This window comes from Malurus melanocephalus, unplaced genomic scaffold (assembly GCF_030028575.1).
Source record: "Malurus melanocephalus ecotype Western Australia unplaced genomic scaffold, MMel_1.1 scaffold_201, whole genome shotgun sequence".
Taxonomy (NCBI): Eukaryota; Metazoa; Chordata; class Aves; order Passeriformes; family Maluridae; genus Malurus; species Malurus melanocephalus.
The window spans coordinates 905,915-921,268 of record NW_026623433.1 but is presented as its reverse complement, the minus strand read 5'-3'; the positions used below and the strand labels follow the sequence as shown (position 1 = coordinate 921,268).

The following is a 15,354-nucleotide window of genomic DNA, read 5'->3' as shown; positions in this document are numbered from 1 at the left end:
CCAGGGGGATTGTTAGTTTGAATTTTCCTTGGAGAAGATGATCCCCTGCTCCAAAAGAAACCCCTTCCCTTGCAGGGCTGGAGCTCAGCAGACTTTGCTGTGCCCTCCATCCTTCCCAGCCTGCTCCCCGCTCCCTCCCAKCCCCTGGATCCGGGCTCGGAGCCGCGGGCTGGCTGGAGATCTGCGGTGGGCACGTTGGTGGTCTGCCCTGAGCCAAGACCTTGCGTGGATCTGGCTTCACCTCGTGCTTTCCAGCTGGGGAACATCGTTACTCGGAGCTGGAAACTCATGGCACCGTTCCTGCTGTGCCTTTTCCACTGGGCTGGGGCTGGAGCAGGAAGAGATGGGATGGAGGGTGCCAGGGATGAGCCCGGGAGGGGGGCAGAGGATTTGGGATGGCGGGAGGGGCGGAGGGGAAGGGGAATGTGGGAAGGCAGTTAAGAAATGGGCGTGGAGGGGGAGGGAGAGGGTCCCCTGGGTCTGTCAAGGGCCAGTCGAGCGCAGGGAATGGGAAATTGGGACATCCCGTGGGAACACAGCTGGGTCCTTTCTTAAGGAAAAAGTGACATCAGGCTGGGAGTGTCCTGTCCCCATCCCAAAAGGACGCTGCAGGTGGGAGGGGGATGCARTGTCTTGGGGAGCATCCCTGCCCAAGGGATACAGGATTTGGGGGAGCATCCTCTCCTAGGGATGCAGCACCTTGGCAGTATCCTCTCCCCAGGGATGAAGAGTTTTGGGGAACATCCTTCTTTGATGGATGCAGAATCTTGTGGAGCGTCCTCTTGCCAGGGATGCAGAGTTTTGGGAGCATCCCTTCCCCAGGGATGCAGAATTTTGGGGATTCAGAGATGCAGAATTTTAGGGAGCATCCTTCTTTGATGGATGCAGAATTTTGGGGAGCATACGTACCCCAGGGATGCAGAATTTTGGGGAGTATTTTCACCCCAGGGATGCAGAATATTGGGGAATGTCACTATGCCAGGGATTCTTGGTGAGCATCCTCTTTCCAGGGCTGTCACACTCTGGAGAGCATCTCCACTCCAGGGATGCAGATTTTTGGAAAGCACCCTGGCCCCGAGCCCCCCAAGAGCCCCTCAGCCCCCGCCGCAGCCGCGCTGGCCCCACCGCAGCCATCCCGAATTCCTGCCCTCCGGAGCAGCCTGGCACAAAGGCTCATTGTGGGAGCGGCTTTCAAGCGGGGCCAGGGATCGGCCGCGCTCCCGGGAGCGGGGAAAGGCCGCTGGAACAGACGGAAAGTTGCCTTTGGACGAGGTTCAGAGGCCGGGGCTCGGCGGGAGGGAGCCGGGGGAGGAAAGCAAACAGCGGAAAGCGCTGACTCCGAAAGGCATCCCGGGCACCCCACGGCCAGCCCGGGAGGGGGAATGGGCACCTGAAGTGTCCCAATGCCTCCCAGCAGCCCTAAATCTCCGATTTTTCTGGTGTGAGGAGCTGGCTGTGCCCGGGAGCCGTCACAGGATGTGTGGAAGGGCGTGCACATCCCACATGGAATCACAGGATGGTTTGACTTGGAAGGGAYCTTWGAGATCACCCAGAAAACATCACCCAGGAAGGAGCCGAGCTCATCAGCTGCTGCTCAGCACCCATCYTCCTCCTCCTCCCACCTCTCCCTCTCCATCCCTCTGCTGCCTTCCCTTAAATTCACCCTTGTCCTCTTTCACCACCTCCTTCCACCTCCCTGGGGTCTCAGGGATTTCCAGAGATCCCTTCCCGCCGTTCAACCTTCAGAAATTCCAGTTCCTGTTCCCATCTCAATTTCCCTCAAACACAGGTTTCAGTGTCTCATTTCAAGACACCAACCTGAAAATGTCCCTTTTCCTCTCTCGTTTCTGTTTAGAGCAGCAACTCACGGTGTTTTCAGCTGGTTTTAAGCTCACAAAACCCCCTCCATCCCCACAGGTATCCCTCAGAATACACTGCCTCCTGCTCCACTGGATGTGTCCAGCCCTGGATAATCACACCCTGGAGTCTGGGAAAACCCTTCTGTCCACCCTGGCTCTGTTCAATCCCATCCCTGAGCAGCCACACAACAGCACTCAGGGCCAACACACCGGGAAAATCCTCCTGCAGGTGTAATTCCCAACACAGGCAGGATTTTCCTGCTGGAGAGCTCCCAGCAAGCCCCTTTCCTCTCAGCTCAATTCTATCGAGGAGCTCGTTTATCCCATGATTTCAGAAAATGGTTGGGCTCCAGGATCTTGGAGCAGCCTGAATTCCAACCTGAAAAMTTGTATTCCAGGATTCCAAATTCCTGGGGAATTTTAATGAACAGCTTGGTTGGAGGATGCTGTGAAGGGGATGGATTTGGGGTGCAGGGTTGTGGCCGTGATGGTTTTTCCATGGGAAAAACACCAGTTTCATCCCCAAATTCCACTTCCCCATCCCAAAYCTTACTGCAGCCAGTGGTGGCACGGAGAACCTCGGGACAAGGTGGTGTGGGGACAGGGTGGGGACATCTGGTCTGTGTGTCCCCCAGTGCCTCCTCTGGGAGAGCAGGGTGGTCGATGGGGTAAATAATTACCTCGGGGCCGTTAATAGGGGTTAATAATTACCAAGGGGCCGTTAATTTGGGGTCATTTCCCCATGCGAGAGGGCTGCTCCAGGCCGTGGGTGGTTTTGGTGGAGTATTCCCAAGATGCAATCCTTGGGGAATGCGGGATTGGGGCTGCAGGGACCCGCAGGGCAGACAAACCCTCTCTGAAAGCTGGGGCACCTTCACTGCTTTGGGGTTTGGCTGCTCCCCCCAGCTGGGAAAGGAGCCGAAAGGAGCTGAAAGGAGTCAAAAGGAGCCCCTGGATGTTTATTTTGCCGGGGTAGCCGAGCACGAGCACTGGCGGCTCCCGCTGCGATGAAAAAGCCACGGCAGATCAAGGGCGAGGGGAAAGGAGAGCTCCCGCTTGGAGCTCCACGGCTGCGGGAAAGGATGGAGCGGGCTGGGCGCTGTCCCCAGGGCTGTCCCCGCTTTGGGGTCCCCCAAGCTCTCTCCCCATCGAGCTCAAGGATCAGTTGAGCCTCGAGAGTGCGGCGATGTCCCGGGAACCACGCTCCGGCTGCCTGATGTCCGCCAGGATTCCCCACCCGTCATTATCCCGGGATATTGTTCCCTGCCCGGCCACAATAAATGCCATAAATGTTGAGAATTCCTTATCCCGGATCCACCGTTGCGGTCCCCATGACCTGGCCACTCCTCCTGGTGTCTGGCAGATCCAGTGACAGTCCCGAGCATGGATCTGCTGCACCTCGTGCTGACTCAGTCCATCCAGYGTCACTGCTGGTGGCCCTTGGCAATGTCCCATCGCTCAAACTCTGACAGATGAACGCCAGCTCCTGCTCTGTGAACTTCTCCCCGATGCTGGGTTCATTCAGCAGCACTTCCAGAGCCTGGGGCTCCTATCAAACCCCATCCAATGGGACACAGCACAGTTTTCCTCCTGCATTTACGGGGACAAGGAGACACCAGAACCAGCATAGAATTCCCGGAATAAACATCCTAACTCGTGTACAGGCTCGGGAGTTGGGTTCATTGTGAGCCCTTCCAACCCAGGATATTCCATAATGGATTCATATGTSCATTTTTCCAGGATCTGCAGCACATTTGGGGAGTGCAGAGGTGGATTTCTCCTCCTGATGGGCCACAAGCCGAGGTTTCCATGAGGAAAGCGGATTCCCAGCACATCTTCCCACTGGTGCCATGGGGTTCSAGAGTTGGCCACACCCATTTCCCAAGGCCCTGCTGAGGAAAATGCCACTCTCAAAGTTCATTTGGGGTGGTGAACCACAGATATCCCACACTCCCAGTGAGAATTTGGGATGAAAGAGCCTTTGGAAAGCCTGGAATGTGGATCCACAATCCCCGAGTGAGAGGGAGCCATGGGAAGCATCACCCTTCACAGGCTGCAATGTCAGGCTCTTGTTTCCCATAAACCCCCAATATTAATAATGGAAAAAAGAGGTAAATTGCTGGGATTTCCACATCTTTGAATAATTTTCCCACTTCCTACCCCAAATCTAAAAAGGAAAGGCAAAGAATAATTACACGGACACYGAGGGTTAGGAATTATTCTTCTTTTAATTTCACATGGTTTAAAATACGATATGAAATAAGGCTACAGTATATAAAAAACTCTCCAGCAAAATGATGTGCCAGCATCAGCAATTAAAACAAAACCAATCCCCTCCTTCTCTAGGAATTCAATGGAGGAGGGATTTTWTTTTTTTTGAATCCTTTAAAAAAACCAAACGGAACCAGACACAACACACGGACACACACACACATCGCTACATCTCTAAGCTACCTCAGCTCAGGTTTTTTTAAAAAAGCACCTGCTTTTTCCTTGTTTTTTTTTTTTAATCTCACTTTTAAACTTTTTTTTCCCACTTTTAAAAAATATAAATTATATGAAAATACACGTTGGAAAATAGTCGAACAGCACAATATAACAATCTCTTTTTTTTTCACTTCTTCTAAGTTTATCAGCTTAAAAAAATGTGTAAAACCAAAATAAAACAAAAAAAAAACTTACTTTTTTTTCTTTCTTTTTTTTTTTTTTTTTTAACTGAGGCAGTGAATTCCTGGAGATATTCCATTATAACATATATGTATACATAGATTTTTCCTTTATTTAAACCTCTTTGGAATGTAGACAACAGCTCCTGGGTGTTACATAGACCCTACCAGGGAGCAGAGCACGCCAAGGCATCCCAGTTTTCCAATGTTCACGAGGAATCAGCAATTAAATCCTAAAATCTCAGAGAAAACCCCTCCAAAAAAGCAAAACTCAGRAGGTGGAGATGTTTCCTGCAACATCTGGAGTTACTGGTGCTTTCTGGGACCATTGTTTGGAGGAGGTGTTGGTTTGGGAAAAGGTGAAATTTTACATGATCCTTAATTTTTTGCCCTGTTTGGTTATTTCTCCACCTGAACGRTCCCGTCTGGATCAGGATGGTGGGAATAACATGGATCTCCACTTCCACACACTCCAGAGTCCAATGGTTAGGATGATCCCACACATGGAGATGGAGAGAGACAGGCAGCAGAAAAGTGCTTGTGGTTTTTACTGTTATTGGGGTGGTTTTCATCATTGGGGTGGTTTTTATCATTATTGGGATGGGGTTTTATCCTTAGTGGGGTGGTTTTTATAATTACTGGTGTTTTTTCCTTTATTTCTGAGATCCCAAATATCAGCTCTTGAGGTCCCCAAAGCTGTTTACAGGTAGGGCTCAGGCTGTGCCAGAAGGGCCAAGGGGACACTGGCCTACGGGGAGAACAGCAGAAAATGAGCAAGACAAAGAAAATAACCCAAAAAAATCACCCAAAGCACCTGAGACATTACAAGCCAAGACAAAATGACCCCATTTCCAACAGTAAGATTTGCCCCAGTGTGGGGGAAGGAGCCCCATCCCTGACAGATCTCGGTCATCCCTCTCAAATCCATCCTTCTGGGCCAGCAGGTGGGAATTAAGCACATTTTCAGGGTCTTGAAGGAGCTCAGAAGGTTTGGGTTGAGCAGGTGGGAATTAAGCACATTTTCAGGGTCTTGAAGGAGCTCAGAAGGTTTGGGTTGAGTGTGTCTGGCTCAGCACAGCCCTCGCCAAAGGCCACGAGAGAAGGACAGAGAAACAGAAGCAAAAGAAACAAAGARGAATCTGCACATTTCCAGTGTATAAACAGCACCCATCTCTGGGATGGCCTCTAGAATGGGAATAAAAGCAAAGGAAAATAGGGGATGATGGAGCTGGTGTTTCTGGGAGGGTTCACAGGCAGCGAGCTGGGAAGGAAAAGGGCCGGAGAAAAGATGGAGAAACTTCCCCCAGGGGCTACTTCCAAAAATTCAGGGCTGCTTCCTAAGGCTAACCCTCCCCAACCTTTAACCATCTCCCTAAAATCACTTGGAATACACAAGCTTGGCTTGGAAACCTGGAATAAGCACAGTGGGGAGGGATTCAGCCYGGCAGGGGATGGGCTGTACCCAAACCTGCAATTCCTTCTGTTGGAGGGAAGGTTTATCCCATTCTGTTTCATTTTCAGAGGCAGTGGAGCATCCGAGCAGAGCAGGAGGGGTGTCCTGGGACATGGCCCGTGCCAGGGGCAGGAGTTGGGATGGCTGGGAGTCCTTTCCAARGGTGGAAGGGGAATTGAGTGACCCATGGTAGCCCTTCGCAGGACCCCTGAACATCCCCCAAAGCTCTGGGACTGCTGGAAATCCAACCCTTCCTGCTGGGATGTCCTTTTGCAGCTCCTCCCCCATGCCCTCAGTGCCCTCCCACCTCTCTCAAGTCCCAGCCCAGCTGGATCTGCCCATGCCACCCATGAGATCCCAATTTTCCTTTCCTCCCTCCAGCTGGGCCAGGCTGCCTCCATCCTCCTCCTCCTCCTCCTGTCTGCCCAAGGAGATGAGCCCGAGTTTCACTTCTCAGTGGGCAGCATCCCTTTCCTCCTTTGGGGCTCCCTTCACCTTCCCTTCACCCTCTCTTCCCTCCTTTCCCTCCATCCCATTCTTTTCCTCAGACAATCCTCAGCCCCACTGAGCATCAACCACCTCCTTTCCTGGACCCCCCTAGTGGGAGCTCCCTCCTGGCCTTCCCATCCCTGCTCCAGCACCATTTTTATAAGAACACAGCAATTCTGGGGCTGGCTGTCCCTCAAATGACCAGTTTCAGGATACAGAGGTGATGGGTCCTCCCAGTTCCGGAGGGAGAGTCCAGCACCTCTGGGCATCCCTTTGGGAATGGGGATTGGGATTGGGATCCCCTCCAGCTCTRCCCCCGTGCAAGGGTGGGGTTGTGCCTGAATATTCCTGCTGTCAGGCAGATCCCTGTCCTGCTGGCCTGATCCATTGGGATCTGGCAGGAACCACCTCTGGAAAGGCTCTACCCCCCTGAACCCCAGTGCTGTCCCACAGTGCCTCTGGAATGAACTCTGYGCCCTAAAGACAGACAAAGGGCACACAGAGGAGTGATTCTCGTGAAGTACAAAACCCTGCCTTTGAATGTCAACGCCCGGGGGGAGAGTGTCCCTGGGGCAGCCAAATCCACCGGGATCTGGCTTTGGGATTGTATCTGGATATGGGAACACAGCCCTGACCCTCCAATTCCCACCAAGGGCACCCTGAGCACAGTGGGACATCACCCTCACCCTGTCCAGAGCATCCCGGGAAGCGCTGAGGGCAGCAGGAGTGACCCCTCCCGAGTGAAAAAACAGCTGCAGGAAAGGTTGGGAGAGCAGAGGGAGCAGCTCCCCCGGACTGGTCCCACAGCCATCCCCACCCCGGTGACACCGCGTGCTTCGTGTCACTCACACCCAACAGCATTGGTGGGAGCAGCTCCCCAGAGCCATAAAGAACCCATTTGCAGGGACAATTTCCTTTCTGCTGTGCCCACACAYGGCCATAAAGACAGAGTGGCTCAAAACAGGAAGGAAAAAACATTTCCCTTTGGTTTTTGGACTTTTTCCTGATTTTTCCCAATTAACTCGCATATTTTCCATTTACCACGTTGAAAACACAGGAATATCTCTCCCTTTCCCCTCCCCCAAAAAAAAATTTCTGTAAGCACCAAAGTGTTCCTTGAGCAAAAGAGGCGATTTGGAAAACACAAAAAGACATCCTCCATGGAAATTTTGAGAGGTTTTGTGCAGCCAGACATAAAAAAAAGCACAGGAATTTCAACCAGCATTATCAGCACAGCRTGTGTGGCTGGAAATGAGAGGGGAACCCCCAGGCAGCACCACCAGGAGCCACTTCGGAGTTCATTTTCCTTCCCATCCCAGTCCCAGCTTTCCAATTCTCCAGTGGGATCTATATAAACTAATTCCTCTTTTTCCTCCCTGGGATAAAACTCTCTGCTGGCAGAACAGAAACAAACACACACAATATTGCAATAATGAGACCATCTTAGAGCTTAAGACTATTTAAAAAAAAATACTGGCACAAAATTTAATAAAATAAAACTTTAAAAAAAAATTTTAAAAAGTCTTGATCCCTCCTAGGAAAAAGATCTGTCTTGTAGAAAAGAATGGACAGGAAGGTGATGGAACCAGAACAACAGTTCTTGGTTTTCCTATATTGTCCCTCCCCAAAGCAGGAATATTCACCCATTTTGGTTTTCCAAAAAAAAAAAAAAAGTTTAAATTCCTCCAATCCTCGGGAATGTTGTCATTCCTGACCTGTCAATTTGTGTGTGAACAACCAAAGGGATCCATTCAATTGCATTTTGTTCTAAACAGCCAAGGCTGGGGAGGGAGTTGTTGGTTTTTTTAAGTGAGCTACATTTTTCTGGCTTTCTTAAAACTCAGAATTTCCCCCCAGAAAAGCCTGTCTCGGAGCTTTCAGGAAATCAACAAAAAGCCCATCCTTGCCAAAAGTTTGCCTCTTCCTCCCCCCTCTCCCCYGACATCCTCAAAGCTTCGAATCTGAGTGGCCCTCGAAAAGAAAAAAAACGAGCAAAAAGAACAGCGAAATTCAATAAAAAAGAACCACCAAACGAGTCCCCTCGGCTCGGCCCCAGGACAGCGGCGTCCCCGTGTCCCTGTCACTCGTCAGCGTCGGGTTTGACGTCGAGCATGGCGTGCAGCTCCTCGGGGGTGTAGCCCAGCAGGCTCTGCAGGTCGCACACGAAGCGGTAGACGTAGCGCTTCCCCGCCGTCTTGTGGATGATGTTCTTGTCGTAGTAATAGCGCAGCCCGCGGCTCAGCTTCTCGTAGTTCATCTTGGGCTTGTTTTTCCTCTTGCCCCATCGCCGGGCCACCTGCAGGGAGCGGGGAGAGGCAGCCCGGGGTGAGAAGTGCAGGGAGAGGGAGGAGAACTCAACCTGGCTCGGTTGGGATATCTGTGCAGATGATTCTCCTCGTCATTAAGATRGACATGAGAATCAGTGCTTGGGAAAACCAACCTCTGTGCAATGGCAGAGCATGGCAGAGCATTCCATGAGGATTTAGTTGGATAATTTAGTGTTGTGTTCTCCCTGATCACAGAATCACAGACTCARTCAGGTTGGAGAGGACCTTGGAGATCATCAAGTCCAACCTCTGACCTACCACCACCTCATCAACTAAACCATGGCACAAGTCATCAACTAAGCCATGGCACAAGTGCCATGTTTAACTCCTAAGAATATGCACAATTCCAAACATTTTTATTACTGCTAGACTTGATGGTATCATTTTCAGCTTTTTTTCTTTGGTTCTGTGTGTTCTATTCAGTCTTTTCTTCAATAGTGATGACTGATGAATGGTGATGGTGACTCCACCACTTCCCTGGGAGCCCGTTCTAATGCCCCATCACCCTTTCTGTGAAGAACTTCTTCCTGATGTCCAGCCTAAACCTCCCCTGTGCAGCTCAGGGCTGTGTCCTCTYGTCCTGTCAGTGGTTCCCTGGGAGYAGAGCCCAACCCACCCTGGCTGTCCCCTCCTGTCAGGGAGTTGTGGAGTGATGAAGTCTCCCATGAGCCTTCTCTTCTCCRGGATAAACAACCCCAGACCCTCAGCTGCCCCTCASAGGACTCATGCTCCAGACTCTTCCCCAGCCTCGCTGCCCTTCSCTGGACACATTCCAGCAGYTCARTGTCCTTTCTRAATTGCAGGGCCCAGAACTGGACACAGGACTCGARGTGTGATCAACAGGGACATCCTCAAACCCATCCTCACATCCACGCTCCTTTCCCAAGGCTCCTCYTCCACCTTCTGCCCGTTCCAAACCACAGGACACCAACAAGCAAAGGCCCAGTGCCAGTCACTCTTGCAGGACATGGCACTCTCCAGGTCCAACACCACTCACTCATGGAATTATTTAGGTAAATATATTAAGAATTATATTATATTAATAATTACATTTAGGAATTAGAGGAATTTAGGAATTATATTAGGAAAAGCCCTCTAAGATCATGGAGGGCTCATGACCACTCCCCAGTACCTGTGTCCCCAAGTACCACGCCCACATGGCTTTGAAATCCCTCCAGGGGTGGGKACCACCTGGGCACTGCCCTGGGCAGCTGGGCCAGGCCTGGAGAGCCCTTTCCRTGACATTTTCCCTCATATCCAACCTAAAGCTCCCCTGGCACAGCTTGAGGCCATCTCYTCTTGTGYTGTCACTTGTACCYGGCAGAASGGACTGACCCCCACCTGGCTCAGTCAGGGAAGGGAACAAATATCCCAGCTGTTCCCCAAAACAGGGCAAAGCCACCCCTCAGCTCTACCCAGCCTGTCTGAAGAGCCTTGCCACTGCTCCTCTCCCCACAARGGTTCAGCTTCTTCCCACCAAATTTGGGCACAAATCCCTGCTTCCAAGGGGTGACTGCAGCCCAATTTTTAACAAATTTTCAGTTGGACTCTGGTTCCTTGGTTCTCCCCACACACGCAAGACCAGAACAAAGTGCTGCCCAAATCTCAGCCCCAAAGAGAGGAGAGGTTTATCCACACCAGTATTGCTGAAGAATTTGGGTTGTGCACTTCATTCCAGGGCACTTTACCTCGTCTGGGTCGGAGAGTTTGAATTCCCAGCCATCACCCGTCCAGCTGATGAARGATTGACAGGACTTGTCAGTGAGCAGTTCCAGCAGGAATTGCCACAGTTGGATGGGTCCACTGCCTGAAAAGACAAAGGAGACAAGGAACATTAATGCCAGGAAAAGCACAGCTCCTTCTATCCCACAGGGGGAAAAATTCCCATGCAAAAGGTGCTYGCTGAATAAAATAAAACCTTCTCCTGTCAAAATGAGCCACCAGCAGCCACAGGGCAGGAGCTGAGCTGGGAGTTAAACCCTACAGGTAACAGAGCTTCCTATTTGCAGGAAGAGCTGAATATTCATGCCCTGGAATGCTTCACTTGGAGTTACATAAACAGGATTATTTTTCTGGCACACAAACAGGAGGAGTCAGTGCCTTGGCACTGGAGCAGCACCAACCCCTCGGTGCCAAAGAGCCGCCGGGCACGGCTGAACTCCGGCAGCCTCCGCTTCCCGACCTTGACTCTTTGCTCTGTGCTGCTGATGGAGATAAGGGAGACCCAGGTATGAGAATTCCTTGGCTCCTTTCCAGGGCGTGTTGCTGCAGGAATGGGCTCTGCTGGCTCGTGGGGAGGGCGGGGGCACACAGAGCTCCCCGGCCCAGGATCTCCTCATCACCAGCTTGGCACAGCCTCAGCAAATCTGTGAGGAACCTCCCTGCGGCTGCAGGTCCCCTGATCCGGCTGCAAAGGCACAGGGTGACGTGGAGCATCCCATGCMATGGGCATTCCGACCCTCCTTCCACCCCAGAGTCTCCAACTCCCCTCCAGTCACGAATTTTGGCCAYCAGGAATTCATCTCAATGCACCCAGCAAGAGCCTGCGGCTGGTTTTGGCCGGAGTCACRGAGAAGTTTTGAAATATTTATCTCTTCCTTGGGCTTGTGGCCCAATCCAAGGTAGAGGAGAAGCCCTGGAGCCAAAATCTCTTTGATGAGCAACATCCAAAGGCGGCCACGCCCCAAATATTGTGCTTAGCTGTGGGCAAGGTGTTTTGGGAGAGACCCGGCTTGGAATAGATCACCAATCATGGCAATAATTATAAACGCTAGCGGGAGAGGAAATGATTTATTCCACAAAGAATTGCACGGGCTGGATTAGGCTGGGGTAATCTCAGTGCTGACAGCACAGAACAAAGCTTCAAGCCGGGAAAAAATGAGCTGTGGACTCAGAAAGAGGGACAGAGCCCAGGCTGCTTCCAGGAATGACCAYGGATGCTGTCCGAGCTGCGGGATAACCCATGGAGGGAAGGGAGGGCTGCTCCCCTTCTCCACAAAGCTCAAAATTACTCAAAAGCTGCTGGGGAGCAGGAAATGAGAGAGCTGGCTCCATTCCTGTGCCCATCCAGCCCTTCTCAAAYGTTTCCCTCCCGTTGTCCCAGTGGAACCTCTCCAGGGGTTTGTCAGTGCTGAGCCTGGGGTTATCACAGCCACAGGCAGGACAAGGCAGGGAGTTCCAGTGCTGGAGAGGGGACAGGACTCAGCGGGGAAAGGCTCCAGCCCAGAGCTGCTCTGGAGTTTGCCAGGACATCGGCTCCACAGCCGCACTCTCCGCTAGGGATGGGGTTGGGTTAACCACGCCAAAACGGGGGAGGAAACTCAGATGATGCCTTCGCTTCTCATTGACAGGGAAGAGCCAAAAGCCCAGCCTGAAATGCCAGCCCATCTCCAGGCTCAGGCCTATTTATAGCAGAGAGCTTGAAATGCAGGGGAAACACTRGGGAAAAGGTTTGGCGGCTGCCTGAGGCCTTCCACAGGTGAATTCCCAAGGGGATGAGTTCTCTTGGCCCACCTGACCTTAAACCAGCTCCCCACACACACCAGGGAGCATCCAACACCCAGATCAGGTTAACAGAGACTCAGCCCAAGGAGCCCAAGGCCAGGTCCATCCCCTCCCATCAATTTCTCTCCTGCCCAACCAAACAACAAGGATTTTTAGTTGATTCCTTCCCCATAATAAKGTGGATGGAAATTCATGACCTAGGTGCAAGGTTCTTGAGTGAGRAGCTGCCCTCAAAACACATCTGGGCCGTCCTGCAGGACCTTTGGAGGTTCCAATATCACTGAGCCAGAGCCTCAGGGCCGTTCCTGTTTGGTTACCAGCTGGCAGGGAGAGATGTCRGGAAAGCCAGGAATTCTTGCCCTCTCTCCAGCAAGCAAGGTAGGGCTCCTGCCACCGCCCCCAGCRCTGCTCTGCTGAGTATTTTGGGATTTCCAAGGAAGTGGTGTCATCCTTAGAACAGGGATTCCCAAAGTCTATTCCGAGCTGCCTGTGGGACATGCGTAAAGCCCCAAATTCCTCTGGAAGGACAGGCAATTATGTGAGGAATGTGTTTATGCAGGGCTGCAGGCATGTCCCAGCTCCTGTGAGCACCCCCTCCCTGCCCCAGGGGGAGGCAGCCGAGCCTGGCAGATGTGGCACCGCTCGAGATGGCAGCGAGTGGCAGGAGCCAAACCCTGGCACATGCCCGGACCTGTGCCCAGATCAGTGCAGGCAGGGAGGGGAGCGGAGCRGGGAAGCGCTGCTGGAGGCCAGGGCATCATTGTCTGCTGTGGCTGCAATTAGTGCTGGGAGGGCCATCTTCACTAATGAGTCCCTCTGCAGCCAGCAGGAGCAGGGAATGCATTCCTGTAGGATTTCAAGGTGACTCCTGGCYCACGCAGCAATGCCACCCCCTCGATGTCACAGGGCAAGCAGGCTTRTCCCTGCATCCCAAACYTCTGCAGGAGCTGGSAGCAGCACCCATTTTCCATCCCCTCTGCTCCAACCCTTCCCTCTCACCCCAGGCAGGGCTGTAAATCCCCACTGGGATGCCAGGCTGGCATCACTGCATGGCACAGGCTCACACAGCCACACTGTCCCATGGCCAGGAGGTGTGTACCAGTGTGGGACTTTGGTCATCCCAAAACAACCACCTGTCCCCCAGCCTGGGCTGGGATGCAGCTCCAAGCACGAGGAGGAGGGGCACAAGGCAGCTCTGATGGCCTTCCCAGAGCAATGGCAGCCCTGGCAGGGATTGGGGACAGCCCCTGCTCCAGCAGAGACAAGGGGAGGGCTCAGAGGGGCGGGGGTGTCCTCCTGCCCCGCCGCGACCCCGGCACCCCCGGGTCTGCTAAAAATAGCGCCCACAATGGGGGCCCTGTGTGGCCTGGGTGGCATTGAACAGGGCCCTTCAGCAGGGACTGTCACACCACAGGAATTCCACAGCGTCAGGGGGAAAATATTCCTCTGGAGCCGGATGGCAGCTGGCTGCTCCAGGGGGAGCAGGGAGCTGATGCTGAGCGGGGCTGTCTCAGCACCACCCCATGATGGTGACCCCAGAGCTAAGGAGTCAGTGCCACACCACCCCTGTGCCACCCTTCCTCGGTCAGGAATGGCCTCCCATCCCCTTCCCAACCAAACCCTGCTGGATGGAGCGATGGTGGCACGGCACAGGGAGGGCACAGCCCCAAGCCGTCACCTCTCTCAGGACGGTTTGACACATCCACCCCTCCCAACGGCCTCTGCTTTGTTTCCCTTCYTTCAAACACGACAAGAAGACAAAAAACCACCCCCTCCCAACCCCCACCTTCGCCGGGCGCTCTGCGGTTTGTGGTTCCAACCCCACACAACAATCGGCCCTGGCAACGGCTCCAAAACAGCCCCTGCCCTGCTCACCTGCGCCCTGTCTGCCCCCTCCCATGGCACCGCGCTCCCCAAATCCCCCAAAGTGCTGGCACTGCTGGTCCCCATCGCTCCCTTGCCAGAGCAGCTCCTCCCCAGCCCCTGGCCAGGCTGCTGCAGGAGTCAGACACTGCAAAGCGGTGGAGCTTGGGTGGGGGCATCAGAAATCAGGGGCGAGGAAAGCAGGAAAAGGGACAGGTAACCCCTTCCTTAGGGAGAAACACAGCCTGGGAAAAAAGGAGGCTCAGGGGAGACCTCATCACTGTCTACAGCTGCCTGAAAGGAGAGTGTAGCCAGGTGGGGGTTGGATCTTTCTCCCAGGTTACCACTGACAGAACGAGAGGACACAGCCTTGAGCTGTACCAGGGGAAGTTTAGATATCAGGAAAAAAATCTTCACTGAAGGAGTGACTGATCAGTGGAATGGTCTGCCCAGGGAGGTGGTGGAGTCACAGTCCCTGGATGTGTTTAAAAAGAGTCTGGACATGGCACTTGCTGCTGTGGTTTGGTTGATGAGGAAGTGTTGGGTCATGGGCTGGACTTGATGATCCAAAGGTCTTTTCCACCCTGGTTCATTCTGTGATTTTGTGATTCTGTGCTCACAGCAGGAGAGCAGCGAGGGGACCATTCCAGGCCAGAGCTGCTCRCCTGCTGCTCCTCTGCTCTGAGGAAGGAGTTGTTGGCAAGACTGCTCTCACAGAATGTCCCGAGTGGGAAGGACCCACCAGGATCCTCCAGTCCAGCTCCTGGCCCTGCACAGGACARCCCCAAGGRTCCCACCCTGTGCCTGAGAGCATTGTCCAAATTTCCCTGAACTCAGAGTCTGACTCCAGAGGCACCTGGCCAAGCTGCAGGGATTTTGTGAGCTCCAGATCCCCCAGAATGTGGTCCTGCAGGCCACGAGCTGCTGGGCAGCACCAGCTGGGTGTCTGGAGRAGCCCCAGGCTGCCCCCACATCACCTCCCCCAGGCTGGAGGAGCCCTGGGGAGCGCTGAGCTCTGCCACGGTTGGGCAGCGGCGTGTGGGGCTGGGTTTGCTCTCGTTTGCACGTCTGGCAGGTGGGGCAGGAGCCACTGAACCGCTGCCACCCTTGAGTCCCCACCCTGGGGAGGCCATGAGGGCACTGAGCCTGAGGCAAAAATGGGCAGGAGCTGCTGGGTGGGAACCCTGAGGTCA

The 15,354-nt window shown here is 53.3% G+C and overlaps 1 protein-coding gene across 3 annotated transcripts in view; it reads right to left on the bottom strand.

The window, feature by feature from the left end:
• Positions 1 to 4,242: 4,242 nt before the first annotated feature.
• The window catches only part of ETS1 (ETS proto-oncogene 1, transcription factor), an 82,263-nt gene continuing 71,151 nt past the window's right edge, over positions 4,243 to 15,354 (bottom strand). For all 3 annotated transcript variants that reach the window (XM_057373522.1, XM_057373519.1, XM_057373523.1), the window contains 2 exons: positions 10,483 to 10,601; positions 4,243 to 8,763 (listed from right to left, as the gene is read on the bottom strand). In XM_057373522.1, the coding sequence (XP_057229505.1) occupies positions 8,548 to 8,763; positions 10,483 to 10,601 (335 nt within the window). In that variant the 3' untranslated portion in view covers positions 4,243 to 8,547. The remainder of the gene's footprint in view (positions 8,764 to 10,482; positions 10,602 to 15,354) is intronic.